The sequence below is a fragment of the Heliconius melpomene genome, chromosome 12 (assembly GCF_056956725.1).
Source record: "Heliconius melpomene rosina isolate 202511_hmr_F chromosome 12, ASM5695672v1, whole genome shotgun sequence".
NCBI classification, from domain to species: domain Eukaryota; kingdom Metazoa; phylum Arthropoda; class Insecta; order Lepidoptera; family Nymphalidae; genus Heliconius; species Heliconius melpomene.
The window spans coordinates 15,755,749-15,779,937 of NC_140400.1; the positions used below are offsets into that span (position 1 = coordinate 15,755,749).

Here is a 24,189-nt window from a genome sequence, read left to right on the forward strand (position 1 = left end):
TTATATACATATCTTCCATATACAAGCACCGGTTCGATACAATTTTATTATAAACATATATAAGAAAACATTGGTACCGTAATTGTGAACTAGGCTTCATATTTTCTCAATTTCGTTACGTAACGAAATATAACGAAATTGAGAATGAAATCTGAGAAATTCTAACCCTTTTAAATATTTGCTCATAAGCCACGTGTTGCATCTGCAAGCACTTAAGTTCTTTTTTGAGATTTTGTAAAAAGAAGCAAATAACATAAACAAGAAAACGAAATTATAGAATACTTACCAAAATAAAAGCCGTTTATAACCCTGAGATGTAATTTCACGCATTCCCTCTAAAACATTTGAACCCCTCTACTGCTGCGAGAACACTACTTGTTGTAGCTACGACAGCATTGACTTTTAGAAGTATGGTGCCACAATAAAAACTAATATTAAACACCATCCAAAATAATTGCATTCATAATTTAATTGTACGTTACTAGCCCTGAGTAACAAAAAGACAATATTTTGGGACAAATTTACTTAACTAATATATATTGTTTATTAAATAACGTATCAATAAAAGTAGTTCTATTTAATATTATGCATAAAGTAAAGTAATATAAACATATCTGAAATCAAATAAAACCATAAACATTCGTAACAAATCAATTCTTAAAAAGTAAAGTGGTGAATGGGACACGAAAAATTGTATGGAAGCATTTTGAAAGGTTTTTTGCAACTAACAACAAATACTATTATTTGCCATAATACATTTAAAATATTACAAAAATCTTTAAGTTAATAAATAAATTTATCGTAAATGGCAAAATATTTAAATTATCTTTAAAATTGTATTTTTAAAACGCATTCAAAGTAGCGGGACAAGAAAAGACACAAAAAGGACACTTTTTCTGATTATGACCCATATAATAAATTTAATTCTTCGACATCTTGTCGAAGAGTTTAATTTATTATTTAACTCATCAAGAGAGAGGTAACATCGGTAAGAGAGGAAGAGGGAGACCTTGGATCTTTAAAAATACAATACCAATGATATTGGAGGAAAATTACGCTTCTAATCGCTAGGTGTTCCGATCTCTGCTCCATCGAATCGAGTGATTCTTAAATTTGTATTAGTTCGTATTTTTATATGTATAAAAATTAAATAAAGGAAGATATTGTTTTATTAAACTTTAAATATTTTTGTTACAGGAACACACAACGTGGCTGTCAATATTAATAGCCATTATCACATTGGCAACACCAGGTAAGAAATAAATTGTGTTTTAATAATTTGTATAAAGTATGTAAGTAGTAGCTATTGTGGTTTAAAAATGTTCTTTTAAATATTTTTATTGTTAGTATAAATGAAAAATAATTATGTATTGTATTACATATACTTCTCATGTCAATTTTATTAATTTTGCTGTCATCATCTTAGCAATGTAAAATATGATTTAATTTATTGAAAGTTACATTTACCATATTTTAGAATTTTATTTATAAAAAATATAATTTATAAAAAAGTTAATACAAAAAGACTGTAAGAATCGGTTAAAATATTCACATTTGTTAATATAATACTGTCTTTAGGTATAAATCAATGTCCTAAAATAGTATGTACTACCCAGGTTTCAGAAAAATGTGATCATTATTTTAACATTATACATATTGTATATTGATATTTTTATATATTATAATAAATTTATTACTAGTAAAATTTTATTATTACCATAATGTATTTGAATATTGATGTAATAAAACAATCGCAATTAAAAAAGTAACTCAATGATTTCCCGCCAATTATTTAGTCATGAATTTGACAGTGTGAAAAATGCCAGTGTGTAAAAGTGTATTTATTTAATTAATTATGAACTATAATCATCCCATAATTAAAGAACAGTACGTATTATTATTATTATTATTATTTATTCTACTTCGTAGTCTCGGTAAGTTAATACCGGCATATTGACAGTCACGGACCTAAGTCAAGTGAAAGCCAAATATAATATATATATACATATGAATAATGAAATTAACAATTTGTGATGCTTAAAAATTTCCTAACAATCCTGCATGTGTTTAAAATCGCTGCTTTTTGTAGAAGGGCATATGTATATGGGGGCAAATCTAATGTTTTAATGGATTGGTGAAGATTTTTGGGAATGACACCTGTGCTAGAGATTACTACTGGTACTATTGTTACTTTTTTCAATTTCCACATTCTAATGATTTCGTCTTTTAATTCTTCATATTTTGTAAGTTTTTCTGAAAAAGTGGTTTGTAAATTATGAGAATTCGGTATTGCAATGTCTATAATTTGTGCAGTTTTATTAATTTTATCTATGAATGTGATGTCCGGTCTATTGTATGGTACAGTTTTATCAGTCAATATAGCTCTATCAAAATATAACCGATAAAATTCGTTTTCCAATATACATTCTGGGGTGTATTTGTAATATGGTACTGGTAATGCGGAACTCAGTTTATATTTTATTGCTAATTTTTGATGGATTATATGTGCAACCTGATCGTGCCGGTGTTTGTAATCAGTCTGAGCAATTGACATACAAGCACCGGTTATATGTTGTATCGTTTCAGAAGCCCTATTGCATCGTCTACATATATCGGTATTTAAATTGGACTTTTTTATAATATATTTTTGGTAGTTTTTTGTCTCTATCACCTGATCTTGGATCGCCAACATGAACCCTTCGGTCTCAGGGAAGAGTTCACCGCGTCTAAGCCATTCGTTCGACGCTGTTTTGTCGACGTAATTCTGACTTAGTTCGCTCAGATGTCTTCCATGAAGAGATTTCCGGGCCCATTCTTGAATTTTAGTGCGTCTTTCTGTATGTGGATCACTTTCTAGTAAATGTTTATCCTTAAGATTAAGTGTACTGAGCTTTAAATCATTTTCTACTATAGATTCATGAAATGTGGATGTGTTACTTTTAAAATGGAAATATTTTCTTAGGTTTGTTATCTGCTTGTTGTGTAAGTTTACTATATCTATTAGCCCTCTGCCGCCATCAATCCGCTGTAATGTCATTCTCTGCACACACGACCTAGGGTGATGTTTACGATTTTTAGTCAAATTTGTATTAATAATGCGTTGCAGATTTTTTAATTCGGTCTTGTTCCAAGATATGATTCCAAATGAATACGTAAGAATGGGGATTGCATAACTATTAATCGCTTTTATAGTATTTTTTGAGTTAAGTTTCGATTTAAGTATAGAATTAAGTCTATGTTTGAACTGTTTAGTTAAATTTGCTTTGACTTCTTGATGTGTTAATTTTGACTGAATATACCCCAGATATTTGTATGTTTCATTTTCCATTAATGGTTCTATACGTTCTCCATTCTTCAGTAAATAGTCGTGCATATAATTTTGTCCTGCTTTACTTGAATTAATTTTACATTTGTCTATTCCAAATTCCATACAAATATCTTGAGAAAATGTTTCCGTTAAATTTACTAGTTTATTTAGGTCTTCTTTCGTTTCAGCGTATAATTTAATATCGTCCATATATAGTAAGTGATTTATTATCTTATATTTAGTTTTGTTTACCGAATCATTATTGAATTTTAGTTTATATCCAGCTTGCACCGAATTTAAAATATTGGACAAAGGATTCAAAGCAAGGCAGAACCACAAAGGACTCAATGCGTCGCCTTGAAATATACCGCGTGTGATTTTAATTGGAACAGTATCTATCGTGTTATCTAAATTTGTTAATTTTAATTTTGTTGTCCATTGGCTTATAGTATTTTTTAAAAACTGTTGTATGGTTGGGTGTATTTTATATATATCTAACACTTGTAATAACCAAGAATGTGGAATTGAATCATAAGCTTTTCTGTAATCAATATACATAGTAAAAATGTCTTTTTTCTTTTGATGGGCTTGTTTTAATATTACAGAATCTACTATTAATTGCTCTTTACAACCCTGGCTAAACTTTTTACAACCTTTTTGTTCTTCTGCAAGGATCTTGTTATCTTCTAAATAATTATAAATAATTTTTGCAAGGCAAGATGTAATTATTTTGTATATTGATTGCAAACAAGTGATGGGTCTATACTTTGAGGGATCATTAAGACTATTTGAATCTTTCGGGATCATATATGTGATTCCAACTGTAATATATTCAGGCATATCATGTGGATTTTGAATGAAGTGATTAATGTGCTTAAGAAGATGTTTATGTATATATGTAAATTTCTTGTACCAAAAATTGTGGATAAAGTCGGATCCAGGTGCCTTCCAATTACTTAATTTTTCTATTGTTAATTGCAACATGCCAAGAGTTATTTCATCAAATTTCATATCTGTTTTAATCTGATTTTGCATTTGTTCATAATTAATCCAATCCGCACTGAAATTATGCTCAACCGGATTTTCCCAGATTGAGGTCCAATACTTATGAAAATCATCTGCTGTCGGTGTAGTTTGTACTGAATTTTCAATATCATTTTTCGTTGAATTTTTTAGATTTCTATAAAACTGTTTCTCATTAGATAAAAATAAATTATTTTGAGTTTTACGCAATGTACATATTTTGTATCTTTGTAATCTACTGTTTGTTAATGTAAGTTTTTGTTTAAGGGTGTCGAGAAAATGGAACAGTTCTGTATTTGGTTCTTCGTGCGTAGAATGGATTTTGTAATTACTTTTTATTAACTTTACATGATGAATTAATTTCTTACTTCTATTACCTTTTATGAATTGTGTTAATCGAGCTATTTTAGTTCTCAAATCTTTTACTTTTTTCTCGAGTCGGGTCTGCCATTTTGGTTTCTTTACTTTAGATTTTGTTTTTGTAACAATAACATTTGGTGTAGTTCTTAGTTTTGCACCATTCATTTTTGCTGCTGTCCACGCAGAACAATATATCACGGTTTGAAATGATTGAAAAGTTGTATCTTTATTAATATATTCTGGTAACAATATTGTGTTTATATATTCTATTATTCGCGCCAATTTTTTGGATGATCTCTGCCTAGGTATATGGTTTCTTTTAGTGGGTTCAGTATTCGTGAAGTACGCCAAACATTCATTAAATGTGTTGTCTATTTCTATATTTCTTTCTAAATTTGTTTGTTGATCTGGATTGCAGTTATTTGTATTATTTAGTAATTCATCAGTGTAGTTATCAAAGTAATCTAATTCCTCATTGTTGGTATTATTTGTATTAGCAACATTAATCTCTGATTGATAATTTTGAACCTCTATTTGTAATTCTTCAGCTATTTGAATTCTAATATCTTCTATTTTTTCGGCGGATAAAAGTTTATTTTTGACAATAGATCTCCTCTGGTCTGCTATTCTTTGCTCTGAAATGTGGGATAAATGCGGAAATCTGGTAATAAAGTCTTGGTGAAGGTATTTTCTGTAGGCGGTCTTATTCGTTTCTAAACGTGTTATTTTAAAGTATGCTCTGAGTATAGCTTCGTTATATTGTTCATTCCATTTCATTCTTTGCCCATCTTGTGAATTTAACATGTTATTATTTGTTGGAAGCTGTTGGTCTGTACTAATTACATTTTCTAGTTCTTTTTTTACTTCTTGATAAATTTTGTCTATTATATTTTGTGGCAATAATTTATTACGTACTATAGCCCTTCTTTGATCTCCAACACGTTGACGAGTTACTTTCATATGAGGATATTTTTCTATGAATTTGGTATATAACGGTAGAAGGTAGGTGTTAGTATGAGTTTCTAGTAATGTAAGATGTAAATATGTACGCAGGATAAATTCGTTCATTTCTCTACTCCATTTATTGCGTACTTTAGGGATCATGAAGGTGGGTACAGATACATTGGCATTAGCCTCCTGTACAACATCCTCCAAAATCATATTACGTACTGAATGAGAAGATGAAGACGTAGGTGAAGATGTGTATGAATAATTTGATGAAGAAGGCGATGAAAAAGGATGAAGAGATGAAATCGGTGACAATGATGGTGATTGTTCGGCTGTATTATTTTCGGGATCTAGCCCGATGAGAGCCCGCCTGCTCAGCTCCTCATCGCCGACGGCCCGTATACTGAGACACCCAGCGTCGGCTCCAGGTGCGCCCCGACGAACTCCGGGAAGCGGCCGTAAATTATATCTGTGATTACTTTTCTTCATAGTACAAAAAGGGGTTTGGGATCGTTGGTTTGGATATGGTTAGCCAAGTTCTTAGTGGCCTTCTTTAGTGATTACATAGCATGTGTTCGATGTTATAACATTAAATATTAACCTGTACCTAAAATCCGTAAGCCCCCCCACCACGACAAGGTGATCCCTTGGGGGGGTTATTATTATTATTATTACTAGAAGCCGCGGTGGCACAACGTTGTGAATTCAATCCCCCGTGGAAATAAGTTGTTTTCATTTTCTCGCTCTGGTAACAAGATAAAACGCAATGTTAAGATCTGTCACTCAACACGAAACATCTCGAAAATTGAATGGAAATTGGGGAACTGAGTGTCATAACACAAGGTTCTCTCTGTCTACCCTGCTATATTCAGGATATAGTGTAAAGTTTAATAACATAATAAAATCTATTATTTAAATCAACAAAGTCCTAGTCATTTTTTTTTTCATAAAACAATATATCTGTGTCTTTACATATACATATAGACAGATAGATATTATTGAATGTAGAATTCTTAAAATTGCTAAAAAAACATTGTTTTAAGCTGCGACTATAGTCCACCATTGTTCAGAATACAAAGGAACAGAACGTAATCGTGAATCACCCTATATGGAATCCATGTATGTATGCATATGTGAAGTAAACTTCTTATACGAGGGCATTGCCTTTGAATTGTTTATTTTAAAATACATAATTTGCTTCTATTGTAGATAAGATAAATGTAAACATAGTTGTATCTCTATTTAAATGTTGGTAAAATTTGCAATTTTTGAGGCCATCTGACGGACGATGTGGGTTTGAATCTCACTCGGGGAATGAATTATTTTCACTAAGTAGGTACTTCGCTTTGGGAGATGCTTAACGATTAAGTTTCTGAATATTCCGGTTAATTTAGTTTCAGCTGTATTTTGCATATCTTAGAGTAGACAGAGGAAGTCTAATGTTAAAACACTCCGTTTCCATTTTCGAGACGGAACGAAGAAATAAAAATAATTTAATTCTTCCAGTGAAAATTGAATCCGTAACATTCTTTTATTGGCAGATGATGCGCCACATATTTATTTAGAACGTGTAGAACAAGTCTGCATACTCACTCGTATAAGGCCGTTGCTACTAGTGGCAGCGGGTGGTACAATGGCTCATTGTGTCTAACAGAAAAACCTTTACTTTTTACTAGAGTTAGCCAAGAAAATGAAAGTTTATTGTGCTTGCATTTCAAAGGTACTTCCTACTTTTGTGTACATTGACGAGTATGTCCGTATATAAAACAAAAGAAAGTGAATAGATGCGATGCAGATTCGAATCTCATATCTAGGAAATATATAGCTATATATATACAGTATTATTTTACATATAATCTATATACATAAGTGAAGTGTGCAAAGCTCGGCGGTGAGCTCCGAATTGTCCGCTTGAAAAATCAACATTCATTCCATCGAATTAATAAATGTGAATATGCCTCATATCTTATTATATATTACTTCAGTTACTTTTCAAATAAAAAATAATCAATAAAAAGTTAACACCAAAGAAAATTAATGTTCATGGTGTTTTCTATGCAAATTGCTTAAGAAGAATTCAACTATTAAGTTAAACAGGCATTGAGTAATAGAGTTGTATGGTTTTTAACCTATTTTGTTATGTTTTACCGTTAATGGTTTAAATGGATTTATTTATAACGTAATAAATACCTGACTGCGTCAATAGCAGTGTTTAGAGAGTATGCATGTATATTTATTTGTATTACAGTGTGCAGCAGTTCAAATGACTGACCGTATTTGACATGTGAGGTATCGTAAAATAGGTTAGAAGTAGAGTAGTGACATACTAAATAAATTTTAAAAGGGGATGTTATCCGGTAAACTAAGGGTGGGTATATATAGACTGCCTTAACAATTTTTTCTTTCATTTTAATATAATTTACATTCTTTTTCAGTACTATCAAGTTCACCCCGCGTGGTCTGCTACTACACAAACTGGTCGGTGTACAGGCCGGGCACAGCTAAATTCAACCCTCAGAACATCAACCCTTACCTCTGCACTCACCTCGTGTACGCCTTCGGAGGATTCACAAAGGACAACACTTTAAAGCCGTTTGACAAATACCAGGATATTGAAAAAGGTATGGAAATTATGTTATATGTATTGTTGATATAGGAACTAAATTTACAATATACTGGATCTACGATTATTATTAGGTATGTTAATTGATAAGGCAGAACACTATCGTTACTACGTATTTAGTAAAAAAAATATTTAATGTATTTTCAATGGGATATTATTAGCATAAAATACATACTGGCCAAATAGAAAAAAAATATTTGTCGTCCGATGGCGCACAACGATACAACCTATGACCTATGGTTGACAGCCAAAGACACACCACTGAGCTAGCAGGATAACGTATAAAGAATACCGATGTCCTTGTGCAGATTACATACAATTCACTTCGTTCAATGAAGATTTGAATGTTGGACTTTTTGATAGTATCATACTTTAGTGTCTAATTAGATTCTAGTTAAATGCAATTATCCTGTTGCAGCTTAGTCTGTTACTTTTAATATGATTTATATGTTATATATCTACATATTATATGTACGATTATAAGTCTTTCATTACTGAGTAAATAATAAACAACAAATAGACGAAACTAATGAACTTAAAAAGTTAAAATTTGGCATGTAAAAATATGAAGTAAGTTGGGAAGTGCATACTAGCACTAAGAGAGGGTTTCTCAAAATGTCTACGAAAACAGGAAATATTGGATTTTGCAGCTTACGTCTCAAAGTCCACACAAACACAGTTGCCTAGAGACTAATAATTATTACATAAGTAATGTCCAGTATAGACTAGACTACTGTAAAAGTACGTATTATCTAGAAAGATTGTATCACGTCGGTTATATCATACTTTGCAAAGAAACTTTCGTTCCACGCGTTATCACTATCAACGTTTGACTGCGGTTAAAGGAATGGAACAATTACTATGTACGCAGACATATTAGAAAAGGAGAAAATCTACATAAAAATTAAACATATTATATTAAATAATAATGTATATGATAGGTTGGGTACCGGAAGTAGCTTATCTTGTTATTGATTGGGTTGGGTTTTTTTGGTTCTTGAAGTTGGGCGTTGTGTTCCGCCACGCAATAACTCTAAACTGCACGGAAAGCAAAAAACGTAAGGGCGTTATTATATATATTTAATAAAAAATGTTTATATCCTTTCCGATATCTACATATCCATATATGTAATGCAAAAATAATATAAATCCATTTACATGTTGTTTGAATTAAAACAAACTATTATTGGCATTTTAAGATTATTACATCGAAAACCATATCCGTTTGTATTTAAAAACGTAAAAACGTATCCTTCTATTGTATCTTATAATACACGTTTATAGAAATAATGATATCGATAATCGCTCGCATCCGATATCGATATCGTATTAAAAAATAAAGTATTTATAATAATTATCGAATCGAAAATGGAATCAAAAATATTAGTGTCAATAATAGATTGTTCTATATTGATTTGGAAATCGATGTATTGCAATACATTATAGTTATGTAACTCTTAAGTATTGTATGTTTCTAATTTTTATTATTATCAGATTAGCAAGATTATAAAACGTAAAATCCATTTTTTTATTCTCGTAGGAATTTCGGAATACCCTCTCTTAGAGCTCCCGTATAATCCGATAAAAAGTTTATGAAGCTTGTGAATATAGGCACGAGTTAAATTCGCGTATGTACAGTGGTGTGCATAATATTTAGTACGCATACTATTACGCATACATCCTGCGTCACATTGTGTCATATATACGCATTAAACTCGTCGTCGAGTTCAACTGTATTTTAGTATTGTAACTATTGGGCTCTATGGTTAGTAGTAGGCGCACCTCCGAAAATTCATAACATTCTTGTGGGATTTTATAAGAAAACTCATCATATCATACATGCTAAATTTCAACGTTGTGTATTTTTGGTCGTAGAGTGTCAGTCACTAGCACTATTTTTGTCAATTACATATAAAAATAATTGGTTTTTTTTCTTTCTCTAGGTGGTTACGCCAAATTCAATGGACTGAAAACATATAATAAGAATTTGAAGACGTTACTCGCTATCGGCGGCTGGAATGAGGGTTCCTCAAGGTTCTCCCCGATGGTCGCGGCTAAGGACAGGAGGAAAGAATTTGTTAGGAATGCTATTAAGGTAAGTGTTTTTCCATATTTTTCTTATTTTTTTACTATTTAACTTTTATTAATGTGGTAATTAGTAAGTTGCACATAGTAACATTTATAGATGCCGTCGTGGGGCAGCGGCACAGTGTAGTGCTGTAAACGTAACAATTATGGGTTCAATTCCAACTCGAAAAATAAATAGTTTTCATATTCTTGCTCAGATAATAAGACAATCCGCGGCGTAGAGTTTCACGACTCAAAATGCAAGGTCTCGAAAATAGGGCGGTGACTGCCTCTGCCTATCCTCTTATTTGCGGGATATATTGTGAAAGAAAAGGGAAAAATAATTTGCTCTTTTGATATAATAATTACTAGCGATGCAATAAATGCGATTCGTATCCACAACCACATCTAAGCCTCTGTGACCCTGGGCCACGACGGACTCATGAAGAAGAATGAAGAATATATTTATAGAATTTACAGCGAAAAATATTTAACAGATAATACTTATTTCAGTCTAATCGCAGATTTTGAAAGCTAGATACTGCAAGTTGTTTACACTTTCTCTTATCATTAGACGTTATTAAAGTGCAGGCGGATGTTTGGCCTCTGGCAATTTACTAGTGAATGTACTGACATTGCTAACATTCCTTCTAATATTATTTTTATAATAACATATAGAAGTTGTTTAGAACCTTTGAATGTTCCCACGAACAAACTAGAGTCGTGGGTTCAAATCCCATATTTTTTTTATACGTTTTCTAAAAAATATATAAAGTATTTAAATAGAAATTATAATAGCTTCAACAGTTATATAATAGCTTCATATCCTTCAACAGTTTCTTAGACAAAACCACTTCGACGGTCTGGACTTGGACTGGGAGTACCCAGCGTTCAGGGACGGTGGCAAACCGAAAGACAGGGAAAACTATGCCAGATTAGTGAAGGAGTTACGAGAGGAGTTTGAAAGAGAATCAGAGAAGAGCGGCAAACCCCGTCTCTTGCTCACCATGGCTGTGCCAGCTGGAATAGAGTATATACAGAAGGGATTCGACGTTAAGACTTTGAATCGGTAAGCGTTATATTTAATTAAACTTTCTTATTCTTCTAGGTGTTTTTTTTTGTTTTATTAATTTTATTGAGATTTTTAATGTTGCGATAGTTAATTTCACTATACTTAGAGTAAGTTGAAATTCCAATAGAATAAAATTTACACAACCGTTGTTTTACACTAAAATTTGACTGGAGTTTTAAAAATTACGAAACCCGAGCTGCGTGCGGGCACTATCATGTCAATAACTACTTGTTGTACAAGAAAATACGAAATCGTAAAAAAAAATCTAGGCAATAAATATGTATTTATTTTTTTTGGTTATAAAAATATTAACCTTAATAGAAAAAATCTAGCTTAAAGCTTAATAATTATTAATATTAATTGATATTGATTAATTAAAACATTGCAATACCAATAACTCTTGTACAAAGTTTTATTATGAAATGAAGCAAGAAAGATAATTTTAAGCAACGTCATATTATTTTTAATTATTGTTATTAAATTTATATTATTATTTATTACTATTGTTATTTCTATATACGTATGGTGACTATAAAATTAATAGCTAAAACAATTAAATCCGCGTGTGACGACACAAATGTTAGGATTTAGAAAGTTTGTTCATTATTCATTTTACTAGTATTATTGAGCGTCCTGGCTTTGTTTGGAATAGTTTTGTTTTAAAATTCGGATTCCAAATTACTAATTAAGAAACTGAATTTTAAATTACTAATTTGGAAACTGAATTTTAAATGTATTTGGATTATAAATTCTTTAATATACTTTGAAAAGAACAGATATTTAAGAATATGGATTTCATGCTCGGATAAAAAAAATAAATTTTTTGTTGCGCAATAAGCGAATATATAATTTATTTCCGAAAAAATATCATTGATATACAAAACAGTAGACAGGGTGTTATTCAAAGCAAATGGGTTTAATTTTTTTTTATATAAACATCCTTCCATACAGAGTTAGCTTGTTTGCTCTACTATTACAAAATATAAGTTGAAACCCAAATCTTTCAACAGTAAACAAACAAAAAGGGCCATTTTTACGATTTCTTCATTATATTAACAGACGCAAATATTCTAAGCAAATATAATTACTGGCACCCACGTACGTTCAAGTTCGTTTTAAATAGGTCGGCCATTGATGCTAAATCGAGGTGTGAATATATACTAGTGTTGCGTCACCAGTGTCACATACTCACTTGTACTGGTCCGTTACTTAATAATCTAATTCAATGTCAACTTATTGCTTAATTTTCGATTGTGTGGTGCAAAGGAAAAGCTTAGTGGATAAGAGTTAACTCGTTTGTCAGCTAATTCTGGAAATTGGAGATACTGCGTGTTAAGTTGCGGGATTCGACACCCCCCCTTCTTACCCAAGCGGGATAATGAATATAATACGTTGCCACGTATACGAACCAACGACCAGTGTATTTACAATCAGATGCTTATCCTCCTCTGCCATGCCTCCTTTTTGATGAATAATTTTACTATAAAATATTTTAAATTATGAAATCCTAAAGTGAAGTACGAGTAAAAAAATAAACGAGTACTTACACTAAATTGAACAAGTAATTTTTTTGGAGTTGATTAGTTACCAATTTGTAATATTTACGGGCTCTTTTAGAGATTTTTTTACTTACAGCATTGTCATAATTATACTATAAATCTAAATCTTATTAAGCCTTTTACTTAAGCCATTCAATAAACATGTCATAAAGTCATGCGTGTCGAAGTATGTCGCATTCAATCGGTGGTAGAATATCAAGCATATTAAGACATTAACGTGAGCAATGATTGAGATTGTCATATCTCAGTTGATATTCATTAAGTTTAATATGAAGATCATGGGTTCATATATAATATTATTTTTTATAAGTAATTGAGAGAGTGAGAGTCATTAATAGAATATTTATTTAGTTTTGAAATCACGCATAAAGGAATATAATTATGCATAAAATCTGGTACTGTTTTATGAATGACATTTTTGTGCTAACAGAATTCAGAACATTTCATAATGTAATAAGATTTGTGTCAAAAGTCAAATATATTATGTAAGAAGTTTTAATTTGCGTAGTGGTACATTATTTGTCTTTCAGTCCGATTACCATTAGGAGAAATGAATAAGTTTCATTTTCCTACTCTCGTAAGAAGACAAAAGTGAGGGTTGAGTTCCACTACTCAACATACAGGGTGAGTCATATTGAACTTTCCGGTTTTGGAAGGACGTTGCACGAAGAAGGGAAGGAGTAGAAGGGTGGGGATGGTGTCATTAGACGCGCCATGACATGCAGTTTTAGTGTGAGCAATGGCTTGGTCGGGACAACATCGTGCGTTCGTAGTTGAAGAGTTTATTAAAAATGGCGGCTCCGTGATCACAACACAGCGTGCGTTCCGTTTACATTTTGCTATTGGTCGACGTGATCCCATTCCCACTGGACCAACAATCAGAAATTGGGTATCAAATTTTAGAGCAACATCATCAGCATTAAAAACAAGACCACAAGGCCGAATTAGGACGTCAACGTCAGCGGAAAACGTGGATAGAGTGCGGGCTTCAATTCAACAATCCCCTCGGCGTTCTGTTCTTTCAGTAGTGTCCGCAGAATACTGCATAGAGACCTTAAATTTCACCCATACAAGATTCAGGTAGTGCAAGAATTAACAGTTAGAGACTTAGACACACGAACAAATTTATGCCGCGACATTCAGCAGATCCCCCGCACTGCTGTTTTGATCTTCAGTGATGAGGCACATTTTCACCTCGCCGGAACTGTCAACAAACAGAATTTTCGATACTGGGCTGAGAATAACCCACGAAACCTACACGAACGACCACTTCACAGCCCTCGAGTGACAGTGTGGTGCGCTATTGCAGAGTTTGGTGTGTGGGGTCCCTATTTTTTTGAAGAAGATGGTCAAGTCGTCACAGTTACCTCTGCTCGGTATTGCGACATGCTTGAAACTTTTCTGAAACCGAAATTGGAGGAATTAACGCAGAATCATGACAACGATAACATCTGGTTCCAACAAGATGGTGCTACAGCCCATACATCCAGGCGTTCAATGGAAATCCTGCGACAAATGTTTCCCGGTCATCTCATTTCTTTGCGAGGTGACGTTGGGTGGCCGCCGAGATCACCTGATTTAACCCCCTGCGATTTCTTTCTCTGGGGTTACCTGAAGGAAAAGGTGTACACGCATCGTCCCCGAACCATCGATGAACTGAAGGCTGCAATCACGGAAGAAATCAATGCTATTCCGCTGAATATGACTCGACGAGTAATGGACAACTTCCGGGAAAGGCTTCAGCAGTGTGTGGTCAATGGAGGTAGACATTTACAGGATATCATTTTTAAAACCAACTAAATTAAAACTGCATGTTATGTGCTTTCAAACAATAAAATAATTTTTACTGCATGTCGCTTTGTTTTTAATACACACCTTATTGAAATCGGAAAGTTCAATATGACTCACCCTGTATAATGGTTCGAAAATTGGTCAAAAAGTCACTATTTAAGTAGTGGTATTAATGTTATCTACTTTGTCAGATGGTTTGAAAAACAAAAAGTGATTCTTTTGTAATAACCAAAGAGTCCATCTTATCATAATTTACGATTGCAAAGATACCATGTTGAGACAATGGTACGCTGTGAATATGTAATGAACGGTACTTCAGCAGTGGGATAACCGCGTGGTTTTAACCTTGAAAATGTTGCAAGAGATCAAATACATCATGCATACATACATCATCAGCCTGTATTCGCTTACAAATATATGTAATATATAAAGTATTGATTGGAAACTCCATTTAGGGACAATTATGTGTTCTCTTAGGGAAAAGGGCGGCGTTAATATCCACAACTCAACGACGCCCAGTGAAAAATGTAGTGTTTTGACACTTATTCTTCTAGCTCACAAGTCAATGATAAATATATTTCAACAACTATATAACAACTAACAACGTGCATGTATTGCGAAAAATGTATTGAAATTTTTCTAGTTTTAGCTTTCCATCGAGTATGTTTTAAACTCATACTTATTGCGTTCTACTAAAAAAATGATACATTTTAAACATTTTGTTTGATCTATGAAATAATATATTGCATTATATTCTTCTAATAACATATAAGCATAGTGACCCTAATGACTATCATAGTACGTATAATGACGTAAATGATTCAATTCGTCTCGACACGACGCTCTGTTTACTTTGCATTTCGGAACAGCGATGGTAACACTGACATTAAATTCACACAACAGAAGTATTTTGTTTAAACTGTCATTCATATTTCATAATTTATAAGATATTTCAAATCAAATTTTGCATAATTAAAGTACTGAACAATATTTTGTAAGGGTTTGATAATATGAAGATGCTGATTTGTTGTAAAGTTATTTCTTTTTTATTAAGACATTTCCGTGGCTCACTTTTGCAACGTTACCCACGCGGGAAAATGAAAATTAAATATTTAGTTCTCCGAGTGGGAATCAAACCCACAACCGACTCGTTAACAGTGGCACTCTTGTGCCTCCCCGCCACGACGGTCTCAATAGTTAATACATTAAGTAAATAAAAAATTATAAAACATATATTTTAAATTGGCCATTAAAATTCATAAGTACAAGAAAATTGTTGTCGGACCACTAAAAAAAACTTGATGTTATCCTAAATAGAACATTACGGTGACATCATATCAATATTAAAACGAAATACGTAACTTGCTACATTATAATTACAAATTGAAGTATTATTTATTTGCTATAAAAAAACCAGTAGTTATATGTTTTTGTTAGAACATTATATTTTATATTTAATAAAAGGTATTAAATATATTCAAAACTATTGAGGCCGTCGTTGCGCAGAAGAACAGTGTCTGATTGGGTATTCAATTCCCACCCCGAGGATTGAATAATTTTCATTTTCTCCCTTTAGCTGGAGAAAATGTGGTGTTGAGTTCTACCAATCAACACGAAATGTCTTGAAAATAGGTCTAAAAATTTTGAACAGACTGTGTTAACTTTAGGCTTCTTAAAGTAAGAAAGCGTTCATTTTTATATTACAAATAAATATGTCGTAAATTACTACATAAACTAGCCAAAATGTTTTTAATTCTTAACAATAAATAAAAGTTTTATTTGACATCTTCCTTTTTCTATTTAAATAATAGATAATTTCTACACATTTATGTAAATGTATAGGCATATCCGAATACTGGGCACTGCCCAGTGCCCATATAAGGATCACGTAGGTGACACAATTAAACTTTAAAAACCTTGACCTTTGAGGAACACGCAAGTCAATGTAAGATTCTTCGTATGGCATATTAAAAGTCTTTTGATAGATTGTATATTTTATTTCTATAGTAGTAGTAGTAAGACTATACTGAAAAACACTATATTTTCCACATTTCGGCCATTTTTATAGATATCTGATGGTATTATTTTTTTACTAGCATTTTTTACTAGCTAACTACTATAAAAATTAAATATGTATTAATTATTTTATTTCCTTCGTTAACTAATTTATACTCCATATAAAAAGTATATCTATTTCATGCTATATAATTTAAGAAAATGATCAATTTCATTGACAAGTAAATAGTCATAAATATATTTTAAAAATAGATACGGAAATTCCTCTTTTGGAAACCTTTCCAATTTTTTTAAGTTATTTTTTAAATTATTCAAAAACAAAAAGTATATTACCTACTGTGTTTTTTTATAAAATGAAACACTAGGGGCCATATATGGCATGTAGCCTTAAGTATTTTGCTCATTTTATCTTATTTAAAATAACCTTAAAATATTAAGAAATATGCCTTTCAAAGTAATTTTAAAGTTTTTAAGTTTTATTTCTTGTAATATAATGCTTAAATATTTTTTGAATTTTGGTTCTTATTACGTACCTATGCGGTATAAAATGGTTATATTATATTTTAAAATATTTAATGTATTTAAGGTATAGCTATGTAAAAGTCCTAATTAAGGCCAGTCTTATCGCAGAGGCATAAACGTGATTGTTTGTAGGTTCGATTCCCACTTGAGAAAATGAACCATTAAATGTTTTCATGCTCGCCTTGGTAACACACTCAACATACAATGCCTCAAGAATTCAGTGGAAAATGGGTTAACGGAAGTGTCTTAACGGCACTATGTTCCCAGGTTTCCTTTGCTTATCCTGCCATGTGAGGGATTCAGTGCGAAGCTAAATAAATAGTCTATTACTAACTTCAAAATTTAAAAGTTCCTTAGAAAAGAGCGATAACGCAGTCTTATTGCACATTGTGATCTATTTGTATATTTATATTTATATGATCAATAAAATAAAAAGATAAAATTTTATGTAAATTTTAACCAATATAATTAAATTTGTAGCTACCTGGACTGGATGAACCTGCTCACCTACGACTACCACTCCGCGTTTGAGCCCGCCGTCAACCACCACGCGCCGCTGTACCCGCTTGAAGAGCCCAACGAGTACAGTGTGGATAATGAACTTAATATTGTAAGTGTATTGTTTTATTTTTTTTGAAAAGAAGTGTTTATGGCACGTTGAGGTAGTCTTATTGTCAATACGGTGGGTGTGGGTTGTATTCCATTCGAGGTCGTGATTATATTTAAATTATTGTGAATGTCTCGCTTTCTCTACAATAGAAGAAAAAACGCATGAATCAATAAACATTGGATCAATACCCAATATCCAGTTCCACATTTAGTATGAGAACTAAATACTTTGAGGCGGTAGATTTAATTACAAAATTTATACAGTTTTACATCTAAGTATCTACTTACAGGTTTTAGATTAATTAATTTTTTGTTCTTTTAAGACTAGCATTGCTACTTGTTTACCCCAATATATATGTTATACAAGTTTTCATACATATTTATAAGAGACAATGATAATAATAATGTTGATCACGTGTTCGATTCCGCCTAACGAAAAGCTTGATTTTTTTATTTTGACGTGATTGTTATATAGTTTCTTAAAAATGTTGTATTTAAATTGTAGTTTAGAAGTCACATTAAATTATTATACAAACAATTTTCTAACAGGAACTTAAAACTATGACAACAATCAGGTATTCAATTCCCCCTTTTCAACAAAAATCACGTTTAAGTAATAATTACAATAGCTGATCTTCTCGGTCCTGTTTTTAAAATATTCTCACGAACGGTAATGTGTCGTGACTTTAATAGTAATACTATACGTCCTTGACTTTATGAATTTGACATTTTGAACGTGCCTTACTGTTTTTGCTAAGCCACTGTCTAATGTACATACTAAGTATTTTATTATAGTCAAATAAGATCGACTCTGTTTGTAGTAGTCAGCTTGTTTACCTATCTAAATCCAAACCACATAAAGTTTGTAATATACTAAAATAAAAAACGATTTCATATTTTACTCATTATTCATACAGTTTCTCATATAGAACTCATCGTCGCGCTTTGTCCACTAGATCTGGTAAATGAAAGTTATTTAAACATAATCATTCCCCCGAGTGTGGATTGAACCCAGAACAACGGCGCTACGACGGCTTCTATTCAATAAATATTAAAAAATATTTTACATTAAAAAATATTATAAATAAGAATTGAAATATTTAATTTTTTTCTTTAACAGGATTATACCATAAAATTCTACTTAGAAAATGGTGCTGATCCTGATAAGCTAGTGCTTGGTATACCAACATATGGAAGATCATACACACTCTTCAATCCTGATGCTATAGAGATTGGTTCTCCTGCTGACGGTCCAGGTGAACAGGGTGATGCTACTAGGGAGAAAGGATATTTGGCGTATTATGAGGTTTGTGCATTTTTTTTTTCTTTAATAGGTACCCCTATTAAGAGGTTACTACTTCTGTCATTTTGCCATTAGAGGCGCTACCTTAGTTTAAGGTTTTCAAAAAGTTAGTAAATACTACTGAACAATCAATGTTTTTTAGGAATTTAGGAGTATTTTGCCATCTATCCTAATCGCTAGGACCAATTTAAAAGTTATTTATATAAAATGAAACCTCAAAATTTTTTGTTTAGTATTTGGAAAATGTTTCGATATATTTTACAAGATAAAACGGGATACAAGATAGAACATAAGTCGTGTTTGATGCTTAATTTGGATTTAATTGGAGTTTTTATTTTATAAAATGTTATTTAAATTATCACTAAGAAACTTACAAAACATTCGACCTTACTTAGATTTAATTAGCTTTTTTACAGAAATATGCAAAGTTTTTCTATCGCATTTTAAATTTTTCTAGACTAATTGCCAATTTTTATTTCTTCAGCTTATTACTTTTAGTTATTCTAAATTACACTTTTTTATTAAAAAAATTTCCTTACCTATTAAAGTAGGTAGATTGATATTATTAAAATTAGAATAATTCCATTTTTAATGCTTAACATTTCACTTTTCAGATCTGTGAAGCCCTCAAACCTAAAAGTAGGAAAAGAGCAATCGCCTCAGAAGAGTATTCTGAAGAAGATTCAGAAGAGGAAGAAGAAATTGAAGAAGAATGGACTATAATGTATCCGAATAAGAAAGCAATGGGCCCTGTAGCTTATAAGGGCAACCAGTGGGTCGGATATGATGATGTGGAAATCGTTAAGAAGAAAGCTGAATATGTTGCTGAAAATGGACTTGGAGGTGAGTTTCGTGTTATATTTAAATGGTGTTTGTCTGGTGGCTTAATTTCATTTAGTAATTTTATTTGATTCAAAATAAAATTATATATTAAAAGTCTATTATTACCAGTATGATATTATGTATATGAAAATAATAGAAACAATTTCCGTTTCATAGGTATTATGTTCTGGTCTATCGACAACGATGACTTCCGCGGCACCTGCCACGGCAAACCCTATCCCCTCATAGAGGCTGCTAAGGAATCCTATATAATGAAACTTGGGTAAGTTCATTTCATAATTTTATATATAAGAGAAATATTTGAGAAATATTATCACAGGTTCTTCGAGAAATGTTAATATTTTTTGTATACCCAATAGCATATAACCTTCTTCCGAATTGATAATTTGTTCCATTTTGCAATCGGTTAAAGATTATAATGTGCAAAGTAGAAACTAACCAAAAGTAGCCACAATAAAATTAACACAGTACGTGATTTCATTTTATTTAAAAAACAAAACTAAATATATTGAAATAAATAAAACTAAATTATATGAATTTTCAGATCAACTGAAGTAACTGTAAAAAAGGAATCAGAACCGATAGCTAAAGCAAAGTCTAGCAACAGCCGCAGAAGGAACCGCCCGCGGCCCAGCCCCACTACCACTACGACCACCACCACTACTACTGCCAAACCTAAGATCAAGTATGTATTTAAACTTAACTAAAATATAGTACTAATTATATAATAGTTCATAATATTGCAAATTCTGATTTACTTAAATCTGTTGGTACATTATATTGTATATTTTTTTATTTAATAATAATAATAATAAACATGTCTTGTTTAAAATTATAGAAGCAACAAGCGCAAGAGCAGTACAACTGTCAGCACAACTCCTGCGTGGAATATCATCACACCAGAACCTCCCACCACTCCTGACCCAGGATCAGGTAAAACTTTAACATTTCAAAGACTTACTTATCTTTTTATCTTCATCTATTTTTTTTTTCTTTTATTAGGGACAAATTATTTTCATTATTAAATATTATAAATAAGTTTGGCTTTACGTTGGCTGTAACTTCTTTGACTAAACGAAATGTTTGTGTTAAATCTCACACAAGATAATTTTATATTAAAATAGATACATAATTAATTATACTTATATATTGTTACAGATTTCAAGTGTAAAGACGAAGGTTTCTTCCCACATCCTCGTGACTGCAAGAAATACTTCTGGTGCTTGGATTCTGGTCCTTCAGATCTTGGTATTGTGGCACACCAGTTCACTTGTCCTTCTGGTGAGTAATAGAACCTTCAAGAATATTCTATTATAAACCATTGATGATGAACTTATAATGTGATACTTTAGAGTACACCAAGATGCGCGATACTCATATCGAACATTTTGTGAATTAAATAAAGGGAAATTTTTCTTTTTCTCAATTTTTTTCTTACCTGGGAAAAGAAAAGAAAGGAGAAATTTAACTTTTTCTAAATTTTCTTATTATCTGGGAAGTACTGCATAGTATTAACTAACGTTTTTTTACAGTCTAACTGCACCGATGAAAACACCATATGTATATGATTATGAATTTTGAATTAAAAACTATTGATAATTCATAAAGTCAATTTTATAGTCATTTCAATTATTTAAAAAATATTTTTTTAAAGATTTATCAAACATCTTACACCTTTTGCAGGTCTCTACTTCAACAAAGCGGCTGACTCCTGCGACTTCGCACGTAACGTTCTCTGCAAGAAAGCAACAGCGACCACGAAAGCGCCAACCAAACCGACCACTGCGAAAACAACAGTAACAACAACCACACCGACCACCACAACAACAACGACAACCAGACGACCGATCAGACTCACTTCTAGAAGTTCCTTATTGTTTAGGACGTCTACTACTACGACCACTACAACTACTACTACTCCTGAACCAGAGGTGAGGAAAATAAGTTTTTTATATTCGTTCATACAAAATATATTAATAGTAAAAAGAAGAAAGAAAAATATATATTACAAATAAGGATTTTAAGAAGGATATAATAGGAAAAGGAATAAGGATTCTAAGAAATAAATTACAAATAAGGATTTTAATAGTCTCGGATGATAGGCATATAACTAGAGGTAATAATTAGAGAGATTAAAAGTAATTTAAAATTCAGTATACGTCTAATATTTAAATTATATTTATTTAAGACATTTATTGTAAGTTTAATTGAAATATTAATTGACTTCATTGCTTAATTATAGTTAAGTGAAGAAGAAGAAGAGGAGGTAGCAGAAGAAGTAGCAGATGTTGAAGCAGAAGATCCTAAAGTTATTAAGGAACTAATCGATCTTATTAAGAAAGTTGGTGAGTTATTCGTTATTTTTTATAACTATTACACATTCGACTGCAATTTTTTATTACACCACAAACATACTAAAACTAAATTAAACTATTTAGTTTTTGGGTTTAATGCTAAGAATGATATGTGAATATCTTCTTACAACAATACTAATGACAAAATCCTAATCCATGTAGTTTAATTAATTTAAATAAATGGTATCTCAAGGTGGTGTGGAACAATTAGAAAAACAATTGAAACTTTCCGAAACCTCCTCAAGTTCAGGAACAACAGGTGGCGCTTCAACGACACCTTCTTCCTTCAATAAAATATTGTACCAAAAAGTATTGGAAAGGACTAGAGGAAAGAACAGGTATGGCTTACAATTAATTAGTGGTCCTGATGGAGAATATTGATTCGGTTTCCAGTCAGTACGAGTATTTGATGAGCAAAGCAACAAGTAACAAGTATTTGTTTAGATTATCTTAGAGCAAGATTTTTATTTTATATTAATTTAGAATATAAAATAAAAATCTTATTAATTTGAATACATTAATGGAATTAAAGGAGTCCTTTGTCAACAGATTTGAACAGATAATTAATTTATCATAACTAGATATTTGTAATAAAAAACTCCTCGAACGTCGTTCGTCGATATTTACGATTATACCTACTATCTATTTTACCATTCATTACTCAGTAATTATATTACAAAAAGATAATACTTACATTTAAAATTGTAATTTTTTATCAAATCAAATCATTTTAGTGGATACGAGTGTAAAAGAAATTAATCGGTATTTTCAACAGGTTTGGAACTAATAGTGGGACAGAAAGTAGGTCTAGCAACAGCATCACGGAAGGTTCCGTCCAAAATAGTCGTCGCGGACCACAGAACGAGGGACTCGAAGCCACACCTGATAAGAACAGGCTACTGAGGAAGGAAAGACCACAGTTAGTACTTTTTTAAACTATTTACTTTTTCTAATTAAAAACTGTTAATGTCAAATTGAACAAAACCAATTAAATAAATAACATTCACAGAAATTTCGACATTAATAATATACTTATTCATATAGTCCGTTAAGCAACGGAATTAAACATCATACTTTGTTGTGTTTTTATTATGATATAAATATTAAAAATTCTTCAGAATTATATTAAAACCCACTACATTTTTCAACTTATAATTGAAATAATAATATTCATACAGATACGTAACAATCAATCGCTCAAGAACCACGTCATCAACCACACCACTGTCTGTAGATAGTGAGGAAGAAGAAGAAGAAGAAGTATCATCTGAAGAAGATATACAAGTGCCAAGATCTAGAGAAATTCCACGACAACAATCATCCAGTTTCGGAAGTACAGCAAAGCCTTTACAATATGTGAATATTAGACGATCTAGACCGACTACAGCTGGTACTGAAGCTCCTGATGTTTCTAGGTAACAACAATAAATTTATTTTAGTAAATAAATTTCAGAAAACTTTTGTTTATTATTTAACAAAAAGAAACAGAAAATTCAGTTTTATGTCACTAGCAGACAAATAAAAATGTAGTATGCTGTTGTAATTTCACCATCATAACTAAGTAAATAGGTAAACTAATTGAATTACATTTTTTATTCCAGGAACGCTCTATTTGAACGTGTAGAACCGTACGTGGCGGTTGCCGAATCACCGAACTCTCTTGATATAGCGAGTGCACGACGAGAGAACATTCCAGAATACGTTACTATCAGAAGATCTAGACCCACAACTGAAGCAAGCACTGTACAGTACGTATTTATTTATGTTACGTATAATAAACAAATAATTTCAC

The 24,189-nt window shown here is 31.6% G+C and overlaps 1 protein-coding gene across 1 annotated transcript in view; it reads left to right on the top strand.

The window, feature by feature from the left end:
• Positions 1 to 24,189, top strand: part of Cht6 (Chitinase 6) — a 58,875-nt gene that overhangs the window by 29,252 nt on the left and 5,434 nt on the right. The window contains exons 2-18 of the mRNA XM_085194854.1: positions 1,198 to 1,252; positions 8,074 to 8,259; positions 10,205 to 10,356; positions 11,165 to 11,397; positions 17,769 to 17,898; positions 19,018 to 19,203; positions 19,815 to 20,043; positions 20,200 to 20,305; positions 20,588 to 20,728; positions 20,882 to 20,976; positions 21,202 to 21,324; positions 21,727 to 21,974; positions 22,286 to 22,388; positions 22,591 to 22,735; positions 23,173 to 23,316; positions 23,576 to 23,812; positions 23,999 to 24,145. Coding sequence (XP_085050980.1) covers positions 1,198 to 1,252; positions 8,074 to 8,259; positions 10,205 to 10,356; positions 11,165 to 11,397; positions 17,769 to 17,898; positions 19,018 to 19,203; positions 19,815 to 20,043; positions 20,200 to 20,305; positions 20,588 to 20,728; positions 20,882 to 20,976; positions 21,202 to 21,324; positions 21,727 to 21,974; positions 22,286 to 22,388; positions 22,591 to 22,735; positions 23,173 to 23,316; positions 23,576 to 23,812; positions 23,999 to 24,145 — 2,660 coding nt within the window. The remainder of the gene's footprint in view (positions 1 to 1,197; positions 1,253 to 8,073; positions 8,260 to 10,204; positions 10,357 to 11,164; positions 11,398 to 17,768; positions 17,899 to 19,017; positions 19,204 to 19,814; positions 20,044 to 20,199; positions 20,306 to 20,587; positions 20,729 to 20,881; positions 20,977 to 21,201; positions 21,325 to 21,726; positions 21,975 to 22,285; positions 22,389 to 22,590; positions 22,736 to 23,172; positions 23,317 to 23,575; positions 23,813 to 23,998; positions 24,146 to 24,189) is intronic.